The 25,839-nt window shown below is 32.3% G+C and overlaps 1 protein-coding gene across 1 annotated transcript; it reads left to right on the forward strand.

Annotated features, from left to right (window-relative positions):
* Positions 1-429: 429 nt before the first annotated feature.
* LOC107902627 (uncharacterized) lies at positions 430-1,930 on the forward strand. The gene is made up of 2 exons (XM_016828775.1): positions 430-1,083; positions 1,244-1,930. Exons 1-2 carry the CDS (start codon positions 430-432, stop codon positions 1,928-1,930), a joined length of 1,341 nt encoding a protein of 446 aa, XP_016684264.1.
* Positions 1,931-25,839: the final 23,909 nt, after the last annotated feature.

Here is a 25,839-nt window from a genome sequence, read left to right on the forward strand (position 1 = left end):
GATAGAAAAGGCATCCATTTAGAGAATTCGCGAGATTTGATCTTAGCATTTAGACATAAGGATCGATGTCTTCTCTTCGAGTATTAGGGAAATATATATATCTGCTTTATGTAAAGAGATTTATTTTCTAGTAAAGTTGTTCTAATAGAACTGAATCAGAATCAACATCTCTTTTTGCATTCATGCATCTACATTACATTTCATTACATGCATTAAGGTTCATTAAAAGGGCCCTAATTAATCAAAATTGTCACAGTTACCCTGGAAACCAACAAAAATCCAACCAGATATCACTACGATACTCGACGTCAAACAAAAGCAATGGATCAGAGGTTAGAAAGGCTGGAACAAATGCAAAAAGAAATGCAAGATAAGATGCAAGAACAATTGGATAAAATCCAACAAGATGCGCTGGAATCCCAAAGAATTATGAGCCAACTAGCACAATTATTGGCTGATAAAGGAAAGAGCCCTGTAATTAATTCGGGAGTTGATCAGGAGGACCCTGTTTATCGTCCAAGTTTTACCCCGACAAGCGCCCAGGCACGACTAGATATGTGCCCCCAAATAGCACCTGTCAGTATTAGACCTCAATATCGGGTTGGCGCCTCGGTACCAATGCACTTTCAAGTAGGCTCGGGTTCTAATCCCGGGGACAACCCTACCAACCCTGTGGTCCCTGATCTCGATGACATGGCAGAAATGGAAAAAGTAAGAATGGACCTGCCAAAACAACTCGAGGACCGGTGTAGATGGCTAGAGGAGAAATTTAGAGCCATGGAGAACACCGACTATCATTGTGGAGTTGACGCCAAGGATTTGAGCTTGGTCCCTGATTTAGTGCTCCCACCTAAGTTCAAGATGCCGGAGTTTGAAAAATATAACGGGACTAGTTTTCCTGAAGCTCATATAACTATGTTCTGTCGAAGAATGACGGGATACGTTAATAATGATCAACTGTTAATTCACTGCTTTCAGGATAGTCTGATCGGGTCTGCAGCTAAATGGTACAACCAGCTGAGTCATTCCAACATCCATTCATGGAAGGACTTGGCACGAGCTTTCATGAAACAATACAACCATGTAACAGACATGAAGCCTGACAGAATCACACTGCAGAACATGGAAAAGAAGCAAAGTGAGTTTTAGGCAATATGCTCAAAGATGGAGAGAAGTGGCAATGCAAGTCCAACCCCCACTCGTGGAGAAAGAGACAACCATGCTTTTCATCAATACTTTGAAGGTTCCATTCATTAACCACATGTTGAGAAGTGCTACTATGGGCTTCTCAGATATGGTAATGTCTGGCGAGATGATTGTAAACGCCATAAGAAGTGGGAAGATAGAGGCGGGGGAAGGTGCCAAAAGATCAACCCCAAAACACAAAGAAAATGAAGTGAGCAACCTGAGCTTGTATAATAAAGGGTATTCAAAAGCGGTCACTGAAGGCCAGCTGAGGGTCGTAACCACTGGCTATCAAGATACTTCAAGGCAAGAATCCAACTCGAGGCCTAATACAGAAAGACTCCAGTTTACACATATCCCAGTGACGTATAAGGAGTTATATCAGAAACTATTTGATGCACATGTAGTAGCTCCCTTCTACTCAAAACCCATGCAACCTCCATACCCTAAATGGTACGACGCGAATGCCAAATGCGAGTATCACGCAGGAACTATGGGGCACTCAATTGAAAACTGCACTACATTTAAAAAGTTGGTCGAAAGGTTCATTAATATGGGCATCGTGAAGTTTGACGATCCATCTGGACCTAATGTGGCAGGAAATCCGTTACCCCGTCATCCAGACCCAAGAGTAAACACGATAGCTGCGAATGGAGGAAAAAGAGCCAAAACCAATGTTGCAGAGGTAAAAACCCCACTGAAATGGGTTTTGAAACAAATGATAGACGTGGGATTAGCCATTTAGAATTTGGAGAAGAGGCCAAAAGGAATGAGGAGCTACTGTGAGTTTCACGCTAAAGAAGGCCATAAAATCCAAGAGTGCACCGAATTCAAAGCCTTGGTGCAAAGTCTAATGGATAATAAAGAGTTGGAATTCTTTGAAGAAAACAAAGGCCCGAAAGGAGTGTAGGGAAATTCAAACACTAACGAGGGAGCTGGAGAAGAGAATTTATGAAGGGTCTGCCCTTAACACACTTGGGAGTGTTTTGAACAATAGGACTGTGGAAGAGATACTTGTATTTTAGACCTAATTCAAAGTAATGTCCAGAACATGCTTATTGCTCTAAGCCTAGGAGCAATAAGGATCCTTTTGTGAGATAGGCTTATGTTCAATATCTTTGTTTCAATAAAAATGCATCTTCGTTTCTCACTTTGAGCAAATATTCTTTCACTATTTACATTTCATTCATAATCATACTGTACAGATAAATATTCTTAGATTCTTTTATTCTTTGATCTACTTCCGTCCCTACAACAGGTCTCCAGATATCAAGGACATGAGCGACACTGCTATTGACTCAGAATCTCCTTTTGAGCAAGATATGTGTCCAGATGAGCCTCAGGACTTTGAAGATGACTGAGATTGTAGCTCATTCCCTGATTTGTTAATAATGGTAGAACAAGATCTTACCTTACAAAGAATCAATGGAAGTCATGATTATTCTCTATGTGGGGCACGAATATTATTGAGCCAATCTCGTCTAAGGTTTTGGTGATAATCAATTCATCTTTATGGTCGTCGATTATCACTAAGTGGGTAGAAGCTTTCATATGCCGATGTCACAAAGTCGACGGTCAGCAAATTTCTGAAAAAGAAATCATATGTCAGTATGGAATGCCAAAAGGCTCATATTAGGCTATGTATTAAATTTAAGCAACAGCACGACATCAGAAGTTTGTAGTCTGTTCAAGATTAACTCCATGTCGCCCCAAAATGAACAGTTCAGTGGAAAAAAAAGAACAAAAAAATAAAAAACCAAAAAAACAAAAGCAAAAAAAAAACAAAAAAATAAAAAAATAAGAGAAAAAAAACCTCTACCGGGGCAACTCATTTCTCAATGGCATATAGGGACAGTTTTACCCATCGAAGTTGATATTCCTTCCCTTCGAGTCTTGTCAGAGCTGAAGTTGGATAAAGCAGAATGAATCCAAGCACGATATGATCAGTTAAAATTTGATTGAAGAGAAAAGTTTGAAAGCTATCCGTCATGGTCAAATGTAACAAAAGAGAATGATGCGAGCTCACCAAAAAGGTTTGCCCCAGAGAATTCTATGAGGAGAACCTAATATCGAGAAGATCCTTCCTATACAAAGGGGACTTCAGAAGAAAGTGGATGCCAAGCCTGAAGGACCTTATGTGGAAAGCCTTATCTGAAAAAGCATCGATATTGACCAAGATGGATGGCAAAAACCTGCCTAATCTTGAGAATTCTGATTCAAGCAATAAATACTTCACTCAAAAAAAAGAAACGAAAAAAGAAGAGAAAAAAAAGAAGAACAAAAAGAAAAAGGAGAGGCCAAGGTGAAAACCCGCAAAGGGCGCCTTGAGACCAAAGGGGTTTTGAATTGAAAACCCAAGAATGAGCAGTTCAAATTTTGATCAAATGTGGGGCATGCAGTAGTCTTGCCCTCTCCAAATTAATAAGAAAGAGAGATGATATATCTTGGGGCATCAACAAAGTCTTCTAGGACTTCTAAACACATATCAAGTTCAAAAAGGGTCCTCAAGAAGTTTGTGCGGAGAAGCTCATACTGCGATATCTGGGGCACCTATTTTTATCTTATTCATTTTTATATCTTAGCAAAATTTACTATTTGTTCATTTAGAGCTTTGCTCTCAATAAATTTCCATCTTATCCATTGTGATAATCTTTTTCATCTTATTCATCTCGTATCTCAGCAAATTTTGCTATTTTGAATGATTCATTCGTTTCGAGCTTTGATCTCAACAAAATTTCATCTTGTCCATTTTGATAATCTTTTTCAAGCATTTTGCATTGAAATAACGATTACTGGACTGACAGTATTCAAGCAGAAGGAGTTCTGCATATTACTCTGAAAGTTTCTAAATAATACGAGGACCTAAAACAGGACTACTGTTTAGAACTGACCAAACCTGAGGGTTGAAAACATTTGAGAAATGATAGTCTAAATTGAGACTATTTCTTTGAATCTTCTGTCAAAGATACTTACTGAACGAGAAAACATCAATGATAGAACCTTGATGAACAATGAGGAATGACAACCCAAACATTAAAAGGGATCATTCTCATGACATTTTGCATTCATACAAATATCATTCCATGTATATATCATACATACACATCTAGTTAGGAGCATTTGGTTCATTTTGATCATGACATCCTAATCACTAGGCATAAGTAGTTCCATGAAATGGATTCTACAGGTCATGTTCCCCAGAGAACAGATCAATGAAGTTACCTTTCCTGGCGATGCAATGGATCAGATTGAAGCTACAACGGCGAATCTTGTTCCCCGACATTGCAATTAAAGAGATTGAAGTCACAACGGCAAATCTCACTTTTTTGGCAGTACAGTAGAGCAGATTAAAGCTACGACGGTGAATCTTGCTTTTCTAATATTGCAATTAAAAAGATTGAAGCCGCAACGGTGAATCTTACTTTCCTGGTGATGTAGTGGATCAGATTAAAGCTACAACGGTGAATCTTGTTCCCCGACATTGCAATTAAAGAGATTGAAGCCACAACGGCGAATCTCACTTCTCTGGCAGTACAGTGGAGCAGATTAAAGCTATGACGGCGAATCTTGCTTCCCTAACATTACAATTAAAGAGATTGGAGCCACAACGGCGAATCTCACTTCTCTGGCAGTACAGTGGAGCAGATTAAAGCTACGACGGCAAATCTTGCTTCCCTGACATTGCAATTTAAAATATTGAAGCCGCAACGGTGAATCTTACTTCCTTGGTGGTGCAGTGAGACTGATTGAAGCTACAACGGCGAATCTTGTTCTCCGACATTGCAATTAAAGAAATTGAAGCCACAACGGTGAATCTCACTTCTCCCTAAGTAGTAGTGGAGCAGATCACATCCAGTCTTATCTCCCTAAGCAGTAGTGGAGCAGACGGAAGAAACCAATCCTATCTCCCTGGAGTTGCAGTGGAGCGGATTAAAACCACAGATCTTATCTCCCTAAGCAGTGGTGGAGCAGATCACATCCAGTCTTATCTCCCTAAGCAGTAGTGGAGCAGACGAAAGAAACCAATCCTATCTCCCTGAAGTTGCAGTGGAGCGGATTAAAACCACAAATCTCATCCCCTGAAGGCACAGTGGACTTGAATGAAGCTACTTGAAGAGAAGCACCCAAAGAAGTCAAGTCTCGGCGAGACCAGGCAAATTTGGTCCTTCTTAGTCTTTGCTTTGTTCTCGTTACACGAAAACGAGCAAAGAGGGGCAGCTGTAGAAGCCCAAATTCGCTGGCCCAGTCAAAATAAAAACAATGGCCCAAAACAAAAATTAAAAAACCTAGCCCAACTAAACCTAAAACCAACAGCAAAAAGATAGCAGAAAAAGAAAAGAGAACCCCAGGTGCGCCGCACCTAGGGCTGCCCTTAGGCCTGCCATTGCCACTACCTCTGTTCGTCGCTGCCGCACGCCTCCTCCACGCGTGTCTGACACCTGCAAGAGACCACCAAACAAAGAAACAACAGTAATAAATGGCAAAGGACAAGGATTAGAAACAGAACGGTTTTTGTAATTTGGCTATAAAAAAGCCACAATATCTCTTTGTACTTTTTTACGAACACCCATCAATAAATCGAAAATCAGAAACTGAAGTTCCAAAAGGTTGTTCTTCTTTAAAAAAACTATTCTCTTCGTTCTCTTTTTCATAGTTTTTTTGTTTTTTTCTTTTCTTTTATTTCAAATCTATTTAAAAGTAATTAAAAAACAAAAAAGGGAAAAAAAGAAGGTTACCTGAATCGGCCCCTAGGCCCGTCGTCGATGGTGATTCACTGTCGCCGGATGTGGGTTCAAGGAGGGGCCGAAGTTATTCTCTTTCCCCTCGTCTCTTCGTTCCATGGCCTCGTCCCATGAGCGCGTTTCAAGGCGCCGATAGGAGCCGTCTTCGCACGGCTCCGATCACCGGACAACGGAGGCATAGCGGCGGCGGGGTTTCAATCTTGGAACCCTAGCAGAGAAGGGGGGTTTCCCTTTATTTTTTCTTTTTTTCTTGTGTTCTGTAAAGAATAAAGCAGCAGAAAAATAAAGCAATTTTTTTTAGTTTTTATTTTGATTGCGATACGGTGCCGTTTAAAGGGGGAGATTTGTGCATGCTTTGTCCTAAATGGGTAGTTTATGCATTTAGTCCCTCCGTTTTGCGCTGAAGCGCAATCCAACTTTCTGTTTCTTTTAGATTTGGGCTGCGAATTTTGTTTTTTGTTTCAATCAGGTCCTTTGACCATGTGCAGTCGTTTGCATTGAAACGCTGCACTCCGGGACTGGGGCATATTGCCTGATCAGTCTTCCAGCCTTTAGGCGCATCCAAGTTCAGTCCCTGAGCCTTTTTATTTACGATTTAAACCCCAAATTTCGCGTCTGTTTTCAAGTCAGTCCTTAATTGGTTTTTTTTATTCATTATTATTTATTTATTTAAAAAAAGGCTTTATTTAATATTTCATTTAATTTTTATGTACTTATCTATTTGCGATTTTGGTCATACTTACATTAATTTTATTTATTTGTTCATTATTCTTAATTTGTCTTGTTTATTTTATCCTTGTCATTATTATTACAATTTTATTTCATCTTTTGATCCTTTTTTATTTTTTAAATACCCTTCAAAATTTAGATTCATTAGTATTATCTTTATTATGGTTGTTATTATTGTTGTTTTTATATCGTCATTTGCATTATTATTATTATTCATGCATGTAACATTGGGATTTATTAGTATCAATGCTTTGTGAATATTTTGTATTATGTGATGGATTTTAAACGTATGTTGTATATTCATTAATGGTCGTGTACGACGTCCTTCCTTTTTAAACAATTTCCTTGCAAAAGTATAATCAGTTTTTTTCTTTTAAATATTCCATTAATTCATACCCAAGTCAAAAGGGTAAAATTTTAAAAATAAGGCAATATTCTGAATTTAGAAAATTCAAGAAATCGTACCCTAACTTACTGGGTCTCGATCTTCTCGTTAAACCTAAATAGCAAAATATCCTTTTAAATTTCCAAAAACATAAAATTTCCAAAATAAAGGCATATTCTATATTTAGAAAATTCAAGAAAATCGTGCCCTAACTTACTGGGTTTCGATTTTTTTCTCGTTAATCCTAAATAACCGAATATCCTTTTAAAATTGAAATAAATGAGGTTTAAATAAAAAATAAAAGGCAAACTTACACTCAAAATACGAGATGACGGGTCCTAACTTACTGGATGTGACATCTTGTTATTTCGTGATAAGGAAGCATTTTTTATTTTTTATTCAAGTAATTTTAAAATAACACAATAAAGAGGGATCGTGTTTTTAAATTCTTTTCGAGTTTTAATTTTCGACACCAAGACATTAAGTAATCAACTAGGTATCAATTTTGGGCGTATCGAGGGTGCTAATCCTTCTTCATGCGTAACCGACTCCCGAACCCATTTTTCTGAATTTCGTAGACCAAAATCATTGTTTTAATAAAAATTAAATCGTTTATTAAAACAACCACTTTTCGGTGACCCGATCACACCTCATCAAAAAAGATTGGTGGCAACTCCCATTTTTGTTTTCATTTTCAAAATCCAATTCGACCCCGTTTTCATCAAAAAAATGGTGTCAACACATACAATTTTAAAGATTTTTTGTTATGGTAAGTTATAGTTTTATATTATTAAAATACTAATAAAGTGTAACTCAAAATTAAATATTTTTAAATTATAGTAAAAAGTAATTTAAAATGGATATAAAGTATAATTTTATATTTAATAAATTATTTTTTAATATTTAAAATTAATGATAAAACAAAAATATTATTCTAATGTTAATGTAATAATATAAATTTGAGAAAGGATTGTATAAAACTATGATTCCATGTCATCCCTATCCTTTTTCAATAGGAGAATGACAAATCAGATTTTTCTTCCTGATTTTTAGCAGTTTTAGTTGGATTTGAATTTTTTTCAGGAGGAAAAATCTGATTTGTCATTCTCCGAAAAGAGATAGGGATGACATGGAATCACAATTTCATACAATCTCTTCTCCTCCAAATTCATGCTTTGAGCTATTTAAAGCGGAAGAAATATATATACTATTTTTTAGTGATTAATGAAAAATAAATAATTTAAATATAAAGTAATTCAATATAAAGTAATAATGATATGATATTATATTTTGTTCACAAATAATACATAAATTGTACGTTACCAATGCATTAAGTATTAACTCATATATTTATATATTATCAAATATTAATAAAGTACTTTTAGACAAGTATGTTTATTCTTAAATAATTAACGTTGCTAATAAATTGGGGTAATGTGTGTAATGGAATAAAAGTTCGTGTATCAGCTAAACACACAAAACAATACCTATTAAATACTTTTAGATAAATTCAGGGCTTAACTTCGTATTAACTCAAATTGGTTTAGTCGATACTCTATCCCTAAACTAAAACAATACCTATTAAATGTAGGTAAAAGAAGTCTTTTGTATTAAATACAAATGTTAATCCATCAAAAAGCAGTTAAGCAAGGCATGGGAAGAAATAATCGTGGCAAAGTTAGAAAGAAAATTTTTTAAGGGACGAAATTAAATTATATATTTTTATGATAATAAAATTTTAATTTTGTCATTTTAATAGCTTATATTTTTATAAATTGTAGAGAATTAAATCAAATTATTATCATTTTTGGGAGGTTAAAATGTAACTTTGCCATTATTAAATTAAAATTTTATAAATTATAAATAGTCTAAATGAAATTTTTTTCCATTTTATTAGTCGTACCGGCCCAAGATCCACCCCTGAGCAAAAACATACTTACATGGCAACTTCATAAATTTTAGTATAAAATTTTTTTCCTTTCTATATTCTTTAGATTTTTTAATTTTTATAATTCTTTAAAAAATATAAATTTTAGAATTTTTATAAATATTTTGAATTTTAAAAATTATTTTGAATTTTTGAAAATTATTTTGAATTTTTTTTGTAATTTTTGTTGAGAGAGACAAATTTGCTCATTTTCAAAATTGGCAGGGACCAAAGGGGTATTTATACCAATCTATTATTTGAGTTATTTGAATTGTAAAATTTAATTCTACTCAAACTCGAAACTCGAATTACTTCGATTCGATTAACTCGAAATTTGAATTTTTTTATTTTTCGAACCAAATCGAGTTTTGCTCACCCCTAACCATCATCATCTTCCATCTTAAGTTCTCATCCATGCTTGAAGAAACTTTCCAAGCTTTTCTTCCATACATTCGACCAAAATTACTAGAGGTAGCTAAACATTTTCTTGAATTTTTTATAGATTTTGAATCATGAGAGCTTGAGTAAGCTAACCATTCCATTAATTCTTTAGTATACATTAAGTTACCTTTAAAGAAATTGTTAGATTCAAAGCTTAGAGATGACAGGTAGTTCAATCCTAAGCTGAAACCATGTAATATTATGTTAATGGGTAGTGAAATTAGCTTAGATTTAAAAATTAAATTATATAGTTGGTTTTGATATTAAGGACCAAATTGAATAAATTGAAAATTATTAGAAATTATATCATGAACTAAAAGCTAGAGGTCTCTATACTATATTAATTAAGTGTGGATCTACATTTGATCAGATAGATTGTGCAATATAGATGTTTCGAATATTAAGGTTGTAAAAGACTAAATCGAATTAAATGCACTTATGTTTGATTTTGTTGAACTGTGCGGCTAACGACAATTCCATAATTGTATTATCGAACATAGCCAAAGACGACGCTGGAACATCAAAGGTGAAAGGAAAGGAAAATACGAACATCATCTAACTTTTGCAGTTTGTGCTTCTATAATTCAATTTCAATTTGCTTTCATAAACTAATTAATCGTTATAATCAATGTGACTATTCGTCGAGGTAATGGTATCTTTCTCTATAAATTATGAATAATGGATTCGATTGGTGATATTTGGATATGTGATAAATACTCGAATCGTGTTTGCTATGTATATGAATGTTGATGTGTTGATATTATCATTATACGTGTAAAAAGATGATTATGATGTTAATGCCTCGTTAAATGATGTTAAATGTAGTTCGAGTATAGTTGGCATGCCATAGGGTCATAAATATAGTGATTTACTAGCCATCGTTGCTGGGGAATCCGAGATGGCAGAATGAACAGTACATACAAATAGTAAAACCCATCATTGTTGGGCAATCTGGGTTGGTAGAATATTCAAATTCTAAAAGTCATTGTTGTCGGGCAACCAGAATGAAAAAATAAAATAGATCTGAGTATCCATCTTTTCGTCCATTGTCAAATAATAGGGGCCAAAATGAATAAACAAAAGAAATTCATATTAAAATGTGAAATTCAAAAGAAAGTTGGATGATTAATATGGTTAGTTAAAGTAACAAATATAAATGTAATTGATACTTGTGAATTATATTAGCATAACTGAGTATGCAATACTCAGGTACGATTTTGTTTATTTTTGTGCGCAGGTCTTGAACGAAGATTTTCGTAGGTTGAAAGTGTCAAAGCAACCCATTCTCAATAACTCAGCTTGGGAATCATTTTGCTACCTCTTTTGTATGTATATAAGTGTTTAAGTTGGAATAACATGTACCTAGGTTGTTTTGGTCATGTTGTTTAAATGGTCATTTTGGCATCTTAATATTTAGCCTATGAAGTTTTATAAGTTGAATTTTGAGCTTTAATTAGTAGATAAAAATGCTAGTTTATATAAGTTTTGTATGAGAAACAAATAGTTAAATGCTGATACATTGGTGATTATGATTTGATGTTGTTTGATTGTGTTTAGATGTGTTAGATTGATGGTGCAACTTTGATGAAAAGTTTAAGTACACTTAATGTGTCATTTGGTTTAGTTTGGACCTTTGAAAATGTACATTTAGGGTAATTTTACCATTCTGTTTTGAGATAGTATGATCATGTCTCAAGACCATTAATTAGAACAATTTTTACATTTATATTTAGACCTACATGCTTAATGTCTTGAGACTTGTCAAATTAGTCTTGAGACAATCCTATTTAAGTCTTGAGACAAATGGCCTTTGTCTTGAGATAAAGAAATTTCGAAGCTAAATTAGTTTTGTCCTGCTACAGGTTTCAAGACAATTTTGTCTCGAGACATCCAAACATTGAAGCTAAAATAAGAAAACATGGGTGATTGGTCTCAGTACCCAGTCTCGAGATATAAGGGGTCTTGCCTTGAGACACCACATCTAGTGTCTCGATACATGTTGACATAAAAACAAAAAAAAGTACCTAAAATAAAATGAGACCTATCTGGAGAGAGACAAGTAGTCTCTGTTTCAAGACAAAACATTGAAATTTTATAGTTGAGTTTGGATTCGAGTCCTAACTCTAAAAATTAACCCGCATAACCCTGTAACATAATGATTTTGAATTCTAAACAATATAAATGCGAGTCTGAGCATGATTGATGACTAAATTGGTTTTAATGATAATATGATCTAAATTTTATGATTATGTAATGAGATAGCCTTAATTGCTTTGGCAATATAACGTGATATCACGTATTAAGATCCGACAATCAAATTAGGTGTGGAATACTAAAATGGATATAATTCATGAGCCAAATAGTAAATAAAGCCAAAAAAATCCAACTTCATTACAACACTATTAATTATGAACCATTCGAAATCTCATCACCTTATCTTGCACCAACAAATAACAATGGGTTTCGTTAAGTAACCATATATACATGACTATTTTATTTTATTATTCGAATCATTAAAATAAATTTGTGGTTAGATTTTAAAATGGATGCTCGATAAAAATGTTAATCATTTTTCTATATAAATTAAAAAATTTATTATTGTTATTTTATTTAGTAAAGCTTCGCATACATAAAGTTATTGAGTTTGAGGTGTTACACTAAATCATCTAAAAAATCCAATAAATGCGAAATTGGGCTGAATAGTAGAGATAATATGGAGCATCTCTTAGTGGGTCAAAACAAATCATAATGGGGCCGAAGATGTTGAGAACATTGGGTCCTGTTAAGAGCTTGAGACCAGTCTTGGTGTTAAGGTTAGGCCTACTAAAGTCATCATCAAAGAGGGGAGAGCAATTGGTTTAATCGGTCGGTTTAGTTGATTTTTTTACTTGACTTAATCGACTTTAACATAAAAAAATTTAATCCAACCAAATTTAATGTTTGAAGGAATTATATATATTATGATTAAAATATTTCTTTTTTCCTGTGGCTACTACTCATAATATTGTTTTCAAAATTAGAATTTGACTCTTTTTTTATTATTATAAATACTATATGTTTTAGAGCTGCACCCAATTTTTTACTGGTTTTGACTATTGCTATATGAAGGAATGGTAGGAGAAATATTTGGTGATGTTGATAGCTTGAAACAGGTGTGTGTCTAGTTGTTTTGGTGTTGTATTTAAGGTAAATAAAAATTTTGGCACTTGATTTTAGTTTTAAGTTTTAATTTGGTACTTTAAGGTTTTTTTTTCTTTTTTGGTTCAATTAAACATTTGAACTTGTTTTTAAGGTTCAATTTAGTACTTAAAGTTTTTTTTTATCTAATTAGATACTTGAACTTGGTTTCTTAGTTCAAATTGGTACCTGAACGTGGCTTTTTAGTCCAAATTAGTACTTACAGTAAATGACATATTTAAATTAATTTGAACTGCGAAGTCAAGTTCAGGTGTCTAATTAAATCAAAAAGAGTTTGGGTACTGAATTAAACCTTAAGAGCAAGTTTAAGTATTTAATTGAATAGAGAAACTAAGTTTAAGTACCAAGATATATATCTACCCTTGTATTCAAGTATGGTATCTCAGTTGAAGACACTTCAAGCACTTTGGTACTCCTTTAATATTTGGAATCCTTTTTTCCTTTTGGCCGACAAAAGAAAGCTGTAATGTCTTACATATGTTGAACTATTATCATTAATTTGCCGGATTCTAGCATAGATGTGACCTTTTTGACATTCAAAATAATATATAACTTGTTTTTTTTTTCTTTTTTTTCTTTAAATAGCACTTAGACATTGGTCCACAATCGGCGCTGCCGCCCTAATTTTCATTGTCATTTCTCAACCCATCGGCCATGAAATTAGTCCCCCGTAGGTTCAAAGTGTAGCATCTAACAATACTCACAGGCTCCATATAATCTATAAATTAAAGTAATTTGCCTACATTTCAACCACTGCCACTCACACAACTTTGTGTAACCTATTCAACGGCTTACTACCTTATTCTTGGTGTTTAACACCCTCGGATGATAGCCAACCTAATCCCCATTCAAGGCCACTTAATGGATGAAAATTTTCATGTTATATTGTATTCTATCATAAACTTTTGGGTCTGTTGTTTATATTTAATTTTTCTACATTCATTAAGTTTTGGGTTAGAATATATCATCAACTAGTCTCATAAATAGTTAAAGGTGGTACTTACAGAGTATCCGTCACATGACACTACTAATGAGACTCAAACCCTGTTACTTGCCAATAAATTAATGAATATTTAACTAATTAAAATATATCATATTCATGTCATTTTTTGATTAATTTTTTGATGTTGGGTTTTTGTTTATATTTTGATTTTTCTAGATCACTAAGCTTTTGCATGAAATAGAAAGCAAAAAAAACACTTATTAATGGCTACCATAGAATTGATGAATTTGGTAGCTCCCGAGTCCATCAATTTGGCGTCTAAATTTTACAGCTAGAAATTCAATTAGGTCCTCCTCTACATCTACTTAGGTTTTGAGAGAACCAAAAATATTTATGCTCTTTGTAATTAATGTTGGTGAACTATTTTCAACTAATATTTGCAAGAATGAATAAAGTCATCTACATAGCTAGCTCATGGTGCCAAAAGCAGTATCCACATCTCTTAGGAATCTTTGTACTTTCTTATTCTGGTTTCTAGATTTCTCTTTCAAAGGTCAAGTTGTTTTCATCAAGTGTTTTGATGTATTTATAATTTTGTCACATATTTAGATATATTTAAACAATCTTATTTTTTTTCAAAAAAAATGGTATTTTTATAAGTAATGAAAAGCAGCTGATTGAGCTCTAGCTAAGTTGATATCATTGTTATTGTAGCAATTAGTAAGACATGATTTGAGAGTGCTTAGGTGGGTTTTTGCTCCTATTTAAAGGTTGTCGAGTCCTTATAATATGAACTTAAGAGTAAATTAGTTCATCTATTATAACTTAATCTTTATTCATTTAATTTTGAAGTCAATAGCTACAAGTGTAAACTACATGAAATTCAATGGTAAGGCATATTGTATTTCAAGGAGAGATGTAGTTTCCATCATTGAAGATGACATTATTGAAAGGGACCGTCACAATCCTCGAATATAGACAATTTTAAAATGATATGAAAAAAACAATGAGCAATTTAGTCCTTATAATGTTTAAAGAACGGTTAAACATCGATTTATTTTCTTGTATCTATAATAGAAAAATTAATTTGCACTTCAATTTCGGGTAAAATGCCCCCTAACCCAGCGGATAAAGTATATTACATAGTCCGTTTTAGGGACTGGCGACTTACTCATTTCGTGACTTTGACACAGGATGTTACAAAAATAGGTACTATCGGGTCGAGTGAATTCAATAATAGATGTCTGGTGGCATTTCAGCTTTTCTTCTCCTTTCAGGACATATTCGAAAGAGAATCTAGTACTTCTCGATCGTGAATATTCGAAAGGGAAACCAATCAAGTGGTTAAATATTTCATGTGATTTAATTAGGTTAAAAAAATTTCAAAACTAAACTCAAATTTAACCCGACTCGATCCGTCCGATCCTAATTTAATTTTATTAAAATGAGGAAGGAAATAATAACCTCGGTTCCATCTTTTTGCTTAAATGCAATCATAACAGTTTCAGACTGAGATGTTTGCAGTTGGTTTTGTAATAAAATAAGGAAAAAGGCATTGGGGACGACCACACATTGTTTCCAGCCTCTCTCTCTCGTGTGTGTATATGATAAAAGCTAATTGAGAAGCTCTGCCTGCAATTGCTTTAAATTGATTCGTACCCCTACTATGAAACCCCTATTGTTTTACCCTATTGTAATTAGCTTTACTGACATTCATCCCGTATCTGTAAGGGAAAAAACCCAACTTTTTTAGGTAAAAAGGTGAAGTTTTCATTTGATATAACATATATTTTACCGAATAATGTCAAGGAAATTAAGTTTAATCATTGGGGTAAATTACATTTGTAATCAGTAAGCTTTTTTTGTTATTTAATTATAAAAAGTTATAAAATAGTCCTTCAATTATTCAAATATTTTCCTTTTTAGTTACCATGGTTAGTAGAAAGATGATGTGGTACCTTTTAAAATTGACATAATAACAAATTTAGCCCTCAATAATTACATATTATGTCAATCTAATCTTAATTTTTTTTTAAATTTAACCCTCAATGTTTATATATTACCTAATTTTATCCTTTTTTTTGCATGAAAATATTTTGTTTAAAGAAATCCGTTTATTATTAAACTAGACTATCCTCAAATATGTTACTTTTTTTTATATTCCAAATGACTAAGAACTTGATATCTTTCAATAATAATTAATTCATTTTCTCTGAGTTGATCACCGCCATTGATGAAGCAAGTCAAAGATTAATTTTTTTTTTAAGTTGATAGACTTATAATTGGGTTGAATTAACAATGCGGTTTTTTTTCAAACAATTGAATTGACTATTTTTCAAATTTTGGGTCGTTTTGTTTCTTGTTGTTGTTTAATTTTCCCATTGACTCAAATACAAAGACGTCAAAAAGGGTCACAAAGAGCAAAACTGCAAAAGGATCAAATTAACAATGTGTAAATTTTGAGTGTTCATTTTTTTAGAATCAAGACTAAATTGGCTCAACTTATAAATGTTGAGGGTTAAAGTTATTATTATGTTAATTTTAATAGTTACCACGTCAACTCTGTGTTAGTCATTTAACGTATGGTGACCAAAAAAGAAAAAAAATCAAATAGTTTAGTGATCATTTTATAATTTTTCATAGTTAGGTGACCAAAAATGAATTTTTTTAATAATTGAGTGACTATCCATATAATTTACATAATTATTTATTATATTTGAAATAAACCCTAGAAATATAATAAATGAACAAAAAGGTGTGGTCCAAATTGAAATTTTAAAATCTTTTGGGATCCATATTTATGGTTTGTATCAAATCTTTAACCACAAAGAATTTCAAATTTTGTCTGTGCATTTGGTGTACATCTTTATTGTACATAAACAGTTTTTGAATATATAAAAAATATCCTAATTTAATTTAATTTAATTTATTTCTTCCTTGTTTGCAGATGTCATAAATTCCCAATGTTCATGGGAATTGAGAATAATGACTTTTGTCTTCATTTGGAAGAATTGTAAATTACTTTCCCCCATGATAAAAACTTGTCGATTCATAATTGTGATTCAAAACATGGCGAAAAAAAGTTGTTACACCCCACTAGATGGTTCGGGGGGTTAGGTCCGTAAGCAATACAAGTAGATTCCATAGATTTTCATGAGTGTTACGTGTCAACCTCTCGTATGAATTTTTTTACTTATAATTTATTTGATAAATGAATTCATTCATTAACTGTCATATTAATGCTTAATTATCACGTTCCATCTAAGATAACTCAAGACACATCATAACACTATTCTACTTAAGCTTATGACACCAAATCACTTGTCATTTATCTCTAATCTACCAATAGTGAATCAACACGTGACACCTCGAGACGAGAGACTCAAGGCACGTCATAGCACCATTCTACTTAAGCCTATGACACCAGATCACTTGTCATTTATCCCTAGTTTACTAATAGCGAATCGACACGTGACACCTCGAGATGGGAGACATGTAATAAGGCTCAAGGCTTAAGGTCAAATGCAGGCAACCTACGCTCGACTTTCTCCTCCTTACCTCCTATTCCGGCCACTTAGTCTTCTTTACATCAACTGAAGTGTTACTAAATATTTTTGGTACTGATTAAATTCAAATTTGAACCGGGTCAGATCTCTAGAAGTAGGGTAAAGTCCTCTCAATTATGTTTTCTCCATCCATAAAATTCAACCCAAACTTTACTTAAACTACTCCATCCAGGAACCAACCAATAAGACCCAAAAAAGAGGTTCCAAAAATCTCTCCTGTTTACTGAAGTTCAATGCTTGATTTCATTTTTGAGGAATTGACTTTGGGATTAGAGGATCCGGCAAGGTATCTAGAAAGAAGATATAGTTGTAAAACTGTAGATGTTCCTGAGCTTTGCTTTTATGAAAAGTGCAAGTTTCTTGCTATTAAACTAGCAAAAAAGGACTGAACATAAGCATTTAAAGCACGAAGAATCCACATTTTTTTTTTCTTTTTATTCTCTCAAACAAAATCTCTTGGGTTTTTCTTTCTACTATCGTTAATGAATATGAAGTGTTGTTGTCACCTTAATTATAATAAAATAAATATATACTTTTTATATATAGTAATTAATTTTGGGCTCAATGAATATATTATGGGATTGAGTAAACAAAAATTATTATAAATTAATGCATACTATATTAACACTGTGTATAATATGATTAGAGGTAAAATATAACGTATTATTACACTCGACATTTTGTCGAAATTAAAGTATCTATCACCGACAACAATAACTAGAAGTAAACATTTTTCATGAGTGAAAATCTATCCCTAATCATATTATTAAAAGACGAAATAAACTACATCATACCACATCTCCTGATTGTATTTCTGATATATATAATCAAATCTTAGTTCTTACCGTTAACTTGTATTCGCAGAAAGACACTGTCATTGCAATCTGCATGCAGTGATGATAGGTATAGGGACGAGCCCACACTAAATCATTGATTTCAAATTGACATTTGGGTTTCAACCAAATCCAAACCCTACCCACTCATCCGTACAAGATCACTGAGGGAAAAAAAAAAGTAGAATGACAGATTTCTTGGATCTACATACAATCATTTTTAATTTGGTTTATACAATCATTTTAGGGTTAATATTACAATTGACTCCTAAACTTTTATCCAACGTGCAATGCGGTACAAATACGAATAAATAAATATCATGTGTCATTATATGATTTGTTCTGTATTGTGAATATAATTTTCGCCATTTAGTTTTCAACGGGTAAGTTTTAGGCTTTTTTTTGTTTAAAGTTTATTTTCTTTAGCTTATTGTTTGAAAAGAAAAATGGAAGGAAAATATTAAATAATTTAATCAATTTGTAAAAATCATATTCAAAACCCCAAACCAATCAAATAAATGATAGAGTTGTGTGACCCGAATCCTTGTTAAAGAAATAAAATACCACGCCGCACAAGTTGACTCCGTATAGAACTACACTTCTTCTATTTGACATTGATTAGAATAGGGCTTTTCAACTTTTAAATAGATGAAGTCAAAGCTACTCTTGTATCATTTAATTCTCAACATTAGTAAATTTCTCCTCCTCTGCTCGTGGTTTTTTTCCGAAAGGGTTTCCACATAAAATCTGTGTGTTTTATTTTTCCTTTTCTTATTGCTTTGCGATCGTTCTATATTGTCATTATCGATATTTAGTTTTAACAATAAAAAAAACATTGTATTCATTTATTTGTTGTTGCCAAGTTAGCATATAAATTAAACCATGTTAAAATTTTGGGATACATTGATATATATGGCAGATTCGTATTAAATTAAACATTTTCTTTATACAGTATCAAATTGCACATTAAATGAAAGTTGAGAGGCGAACTTTGATACAAACCTTGTTTATCTTATTATTAATGTAAACTCCACGTTTCTTTGTATAGAGAAAAGAGAGATTTATTTTACATTAATTAAGGTGGTATTGGAAGGTGAGGTGAAAAGTATAGGATGAGCCCAAGTTATTTATTTATTGTGCTTGTCTTTGTTCTTTATTGTTTGCAGCAAAGACTAGTAGTGTATTGAATTTTCAAGCCACCTCCTCTATCTTGAGGTCGCTTCCTAATGTTGTAATGTGGCCTCACCTATGCCTCTTTTGTTCACTTTTCTGTCTTCACATGTATTTTCTCTCTAATCTTTTTTTTTAATTTTAATAAATAATATAATGTAATAAGTTGATATTCTATGGTTTTAATTCTTCTTTCTAGACTTAAATGTATCATATATATATATGAGAAGAAAGATTGCACGATATTGTTTACTATTATAAAAGATTATTTAATTTAAAAGTGGTTAAAATGAATCTTTTGTTTAAAAGATTAAAATTAGTTAGGTTTATGTTATCAAATAAAGTATAGGTTGAATATGTATAGATACTTGAGTAAATAATTTCTAATTGATGATAAGATAATTAGAAATTAATGTAAATGTGTAAGTGTTACATATTAGGATTGTGGTCTCCAAATTATGTTGGAAAAAAAATCTCGGTGTGAAAACATTTTTGTTTCACAGCGGAAAATTAAATTAGTTTGTGATATTTATAGTAATAAACCTTAACCGAACTTGTACCTGTGTTTTTGCCTTAGTGGACGTTCGTTGTTTCCGACTTTCAACCAAACGATTTTCTCCACTATTCTCGTACCACGAACTATTTTGAGTGTGGGCTCGAACCAATTGAATCGAAACACAGAACTAGAAAAGGTTTTCTCTCCTTTTGGGGTGAAAACGAAAGTTCTCTTTTCTTTAATAAAAACCGGTAAAATTGTTATTCTCAAAAAATATAGATGTAACAATTGAGAATAAATTCTCTCTATTTTTCGGCAGAATAACAATCTCTCAAAATTGTGTAAATAGCTCTATCGGTGTCATCTATTTATAGGAAGAGAAGCTAGAACTCTTATAAAGTTGTAAAAGTTTATTTCCACTAGAAAAACAATATCCTAGTTTATCTAAGATATAGGGGTTGACAACCCTAGTTAATGATACTAGGGTTTTGTTGTCCCACCTCCTTACATAAGGGGTTTTGGGCCTTTCTCACATCAGGTCCAATTACGAGTACTTCTTGGGTCTTTCTGACCTACTACTTTATAATATGATCCAACCCGATTCAATTTTTCTATTTCCCAAAATAAACTTTAATATCTACATATTAAATAATTTTCTCACCCCAATTTTACCCCAGTAAAATTTTGACAATTTTACCATCGATAAGATTTTGACGATTTTACCCCCAATAAAATTTCGAGAAAATTCGTTCAATATGTCACAACTCAACATGTTCACTGTGATAGGATGATTTATTTTCATTTTCAGGCTTCAAAACAGTCCAAAACATAAACTCATTCTTCCATCATTTTTTAAGTACTCCTATATAGGATTGCAAGTTTCTATTTCCATTTCCATTTCCATTTTTGGAAATCTACATTCATTTTCAAATGTTTCCATTTCTCCATTTCGGAGAAAACCATAATCATTCCTGAATATTTCTCATTTCTCTTTTTCTATTCATTTTGTTTATTTCTATTCAAATACGCAATTCATTTGTGGTTTCAACGAGTTAATGAAGGGATCAGTTGGATATATGTGGTTGAGGCTCAAATGATTTATAATTAAGTTCCAAATTTTCACCTATTAATTATAAACTTATTTAGTCACGAAGTCATTCCACTATAGTATCGTGACTAAGCTCTCATCAACGACATACCATTACGAAAGCAACTACTCAGTGTCTGTCCAATGACCTTGTCATAAGTGTGTTACCCTCATAGGATATCATTGATCTCTTTGGGATAATATTTGTTCTCCCAATATGATCTTATTTTACCTCATGGTAACAATTACATCTTCCTTCATAAAAAGTCAATTATAATCAAATAATGATCAAGTCATCCATCACAAAGACAGACGGCCCGTAACCACATTTACTTTTCATCAATCATGTAATGCAAATAAGATGATATCATTTACATATGTTTTGGACTATGAATTCCACTATTATGAATGGCACTACATACTACAGAAGTCGTACACCCAACGTACCAGCTTTTGATTCCTTATCTATTTGAACTTAGACTTTTACTTCATCAAACTGTACGAGCCACACATACATAGTCCGTCATCCATTCAAGATTTAGGTATGTTACATCATAAACGTCACAAGTGAATAAATCCATAAATGGATTCAGGATCTATTCTTCTTGGGTCATGTCTGATGTACTAATGACATGTTTAGGTTCGTCTACTAATACAAATTGTCTTTCTCTATTACGATCCGACCACGTAATACTGCTTAGTATTAGTTAAACTTTTAGACAACCAATGAGCAACATTTGCTTCCATTTTGCTTTGCGTGCAAAAATCATATGAGGAAAATTATACAAAGTATATTAATGTAATCAATGAATTTGTTTTATTAACCAATCTATTAAAAAAATTACAAGTGTATATTTACGAAAATATTACACTTAGGGCACCAAATCCAACAAATTATATGTAATGTTTCTAACATCCCGTCTTCATAAAAGAGAGAGCCACAATCTCTAAAAAAATGTGTAGAAAACAATTGCTTTTTTTAAGTTTTAAAGGAGCAATTATAATTAGCGCGTATAACAACTAAAGAACATCAACATAAAAATAATTGGTTATGTAGTTTGGTAAATACCTATATCTTTTGGGCCTTACCCAAAGAGTTTTCTCCTTAAAAACTTAACTTGTAAAACCAAGTAACCTGCTTATTTTACTTATAAAAAAAATGCATTCACTAAACAAATACATAATGAACAGATTAAGTGCTAAAATGAACAAATTAAGTGCTAAAACTCTCATATCTTTAACCTATACAAGTCTTGAATATATAAACCATGACAACTAATATTCTAATAAAGTCAAGGGTAACTCAGAGGTCACCAAGATATTCCTTTAAGCAAGTTGTGCCAATTTCCCTCAAACAAGGGATTTGATTTACTTGATCTGGATTGATTCAATGTTTAACGATTTATTTTTTCAATAGACCAATCTTCATAGACGGGCCAACATACTTCCATGAAATCAACTTTAAGTCATGCCCCAACTATTTTTGGTTCAAAAGATTGCCAACATCAAATGAGGGAAGTTATGAATCTTTAGTATTTGGCATGGACATCCAGCTTGAATCGTTTAGCATGAGTCTTCAACTTCTCCACAGCTTTCAACTAATTCTTCAAGTAAGTGATGGCCTTGACATGTGTTGCAATCTTAGCAACCAAGTGCTCAATCAATGGCGCCCCAAATATTGAATTGTAACAAGCATTGGCAGGAACAATTATAATTAGTCTTGTATTAGCTCTCGTAGTTGTCTCTTGATTTGGTTCCTCCTCACTAGCTACAACTTTAATGTTCACTACAACATGTTTTTGACACCCCACATCTGACCCAAACGACGAGTCTGAATGCAAGATGTCACATTATGTTGCCAAAGTAACTTGAATGTCTTTCGTTCATTAATTGGACTAAGAAATTAAATTTAAAAACATTTGTACAAAATTATGGAAAATAAATAAAATAAATTATAGGACTTTAAAATCATTTTAAAATACTTTAGAATCATTTTCTAGGTGTGTAACACCCCTTTCCCAATCCTATTATTGGGTTTGAGCTACGAAATGCTACAATCATTGCCGGAGCAACTACGGACAATTAACAATCACATTAAAGCATAATTCATGAAAACACAACCATTATAGATCATAAATTCATTATACAATCTTTCTCAGGTCTTACACGAGCTTATGTATGCTTTAGAATTAACCCAAAATCACATTAGGACCAAATTGCAACATTTACAAAATTTCAAAATGATGTTGCAACATGAGGAGTTCCTCGTCGTGACGTGACCTCCTGTTTTCTCTTGTTGTGATGACGGGGTTTCTCGTCACGCTTTGGCCCAAAAATCAGATCTCGTCGCGATGACTATCGCCTGACGTCGCGGCGTGAACTCTGTTTTTGGCACAAAATAGGTCTTTTAGCACCTAATTCAAGCCAACTATACCATTAATTCATTTGGTGCATAATTACACCTTTATTCCTGCACAAAACCAACTAAATTGCATACTATATCATCATTTAATCTTTACCAAAATCATTCAATTCAACATGCCTTAATTTGGCACCAAAACACATCAAACAACTTGTTAAAACACAAACTAATTTTCCATGCTTCTAAGTCATTCAAAACAAAATTTAACCATATCATTTTCATGTTCAAATCATACCATTGCACATTTAAATGTGTCATTTAAACACTATCCATATGGTCTCAACATATGACCAAATCATGTCATAATACATGTATAAGCATTAACATCTCATAATTCACATGCTAGACAAACTCAAACCAAGCTAATAATTCGAAGTTAATACATTTACAGCACCTATGTACATGCCACAAAATCGAGCCTTTAAAATGTTTAAAAGACTATCGAATCAATAACAAGATAATGTGAGCTTCTCGTAGATCCAATCAACACATTTCGCAAAATGGTAATTTGACAAGGAAAGTGGAAAACAACGGGATAAGCATAACAAATGCTTAGTAAGTTCATATGTATTTAAACGATAAACTTATCTCAATTTACAATTTAACGACTCAAACTAATAATTTTGCAAAGATTGTCTAACATAAAATATCACAATAACAAGGTGAGTGTTAATACAAAATCAATCATGTAATGTACCAAATTTATGATATATATATATCAATACATTACATTTGAGTACTCATAATGTATACCAAAGCTTTACGTTCAACCCATTCTTTAATATTATCTGTATTACTCGATGAAACTCAGTAAATGAACTCGAATATACCGGCGTTATCACATTTTTTGCTCGTTCGAGCTGAACATATAATCATGTCAGGTTACACGTTTGAGCTAAATCTTTATGTTGACACATCAAATAGCTTGGCCAAAGCTATACATGTACATGACAGGTTACTTGTCCGGGCTAAACCTGTGTCACATGTATCTTTGAGTCCGCAACAAATGCTAGAGCTCAATAATCACTGGTAATTAATCTTTATCTGTATCCATGTGTATGATAATTTTTCAAAGTTTCATCAAGGTAATTTCAACATTTAAGTTCATACTTACTTCTTTACAATATAGTCCAATTCTCACCTTTTGTACTAAATTGTAAACAATTCAAATTTAAATAAATTATACATATATTCACAATATTAAATACATAAAGATTTAAACACAATTATACCGTATGAACTTACCTGAAAAAATCAGCAAACAAGTTGAATTGCAAGGACTATTCGATAATTTTACTTTTTTTCGGTTATCCTCGATTTTATTCAAATCTTGATATATATAATAATTCAATTCAATTTATCAATTTCAAATAGTTTATAACAATATACTAAATGTATAAATCAGCTCAATTTTCATTTTGTGAATGTTCCTAAAGTTTTACATTTTATTTAATTTAGTCCTTAAAATCGAAATTGCCAAAACTTTCAAATTTGAGTTTCGATTTTGAAAATTGCTCTCAAATTTATCCTTCTACAGCCCTCTATTATCTATAATTATAGAAATTTAACATCAATTTTGAAATTCTTGCACTATAGTCCCTATGTTCAAAAACTAACAATCAAACTTTACAAATTAGTCATTTTTCATATCTAAGTTTAAAATCTAAAAAATTAACACCAATTTCATCACTCATTCAATAGTGACAACTTTTTAAAACTTTAATAGTTTTGAAAAATAATGTTCGGATTAACTAAATCAAGCTTCCACAATCTCAATTGTGGAGATGATGAAACATGAAAAGAAATGGCTTTGTTCATTTTTATTTCATGTTTTTTAAATAAAATAATAATATAATTATAATAATAACCTTATTTACATATAAAACATCACCTAACCCTCCACTACCTTCTGAAGTGGGCTAATTGCCCTTTTAGATCTTGATTTAATTACTATTTTAGTTCTTTATCAATTAAAAATTTATAGTGATTGAACTTTTACCACTTTTATAATTTAATCATTATACCTTAAATTAACTACTCGATTGACAAAATTAAAGGGTCAAACTTTAATTAAACCTTATACTAACCACATAAATATCAAATAATAATATTTACAGACTCACTCATCGAAAACGGGGTTCTGAAACCACTATTTTCGACACCATTAACTTTTGGATCGTTACAAGGTGTACAAGACCAAATATGAGCCTTGAAGGGTCAAAACAACTCAAAACTGGGGAGGAACCCTGTTCTACCGTATATGTATCAGTACAAGTGGGGAGATGTACCAATACATCTCCCTACTACTATAGCAATTGACACACTGCTTGACTTGTTGTGTTACAATTGGGCCCAAGTATCAATACCTTTATGCCATGATCTAAAAATTGCCTTAAAACTCACTTTTTTTTACCCATAACAACTACATACAAAACCTTGACTTATAAAACTCAAAAATCAAGTTTAAAATATCAAAAACACATACCATGGCACTTCCAAACATGATGAACATATCAATATTCATCTTAAGACATGCTCATCATTTAAACTTACATGTAATCAATAAATAACCATCATTTACACCATGTTAATGTTTCATTCAAGTGCTCCAAAACATTAAAAAAGAAAAAACTCTCATTGTAACCTATACTTAGGTACATGCTAAGCCATTAACTAATTCAAAAAGAAGATTACATTGATTTGATTGAGCTGAGG

The sequence above is a fragment of the Gossypium hirsutum genome, chromosome D01 (genome assembly GCF_007990345.1).
Source record: "Gossypium hirsutum isolate 1008001.06 chromosome D01, Gossypium_hirsutum_v2.1, whole genome shotgun sequence".
Taxonomy (NCBI): Eukaryota; Viridiplantae; Streptophyta; class Magnoliopsida; order Malvales; family Malvaceae; genus Gossypium; species Gossypium hirsutum.

Bases quoted from the DNA above. Each gene is read 5' to 3' on its own strand.
- LOC107902627 (XM_016828775.1), top strand. From the start codon at position 430: ATGAGCCAACTAGCACAATTATTGGCTGATAAAGGAAAGAGCCCTGTA. The intron at 1,084-1,243 runs GTAACAGACATG...AATACTTTGAAG, and splicing joins TCATGAAACAATACAACCAT to GTTCCATTCATTAACCACAT.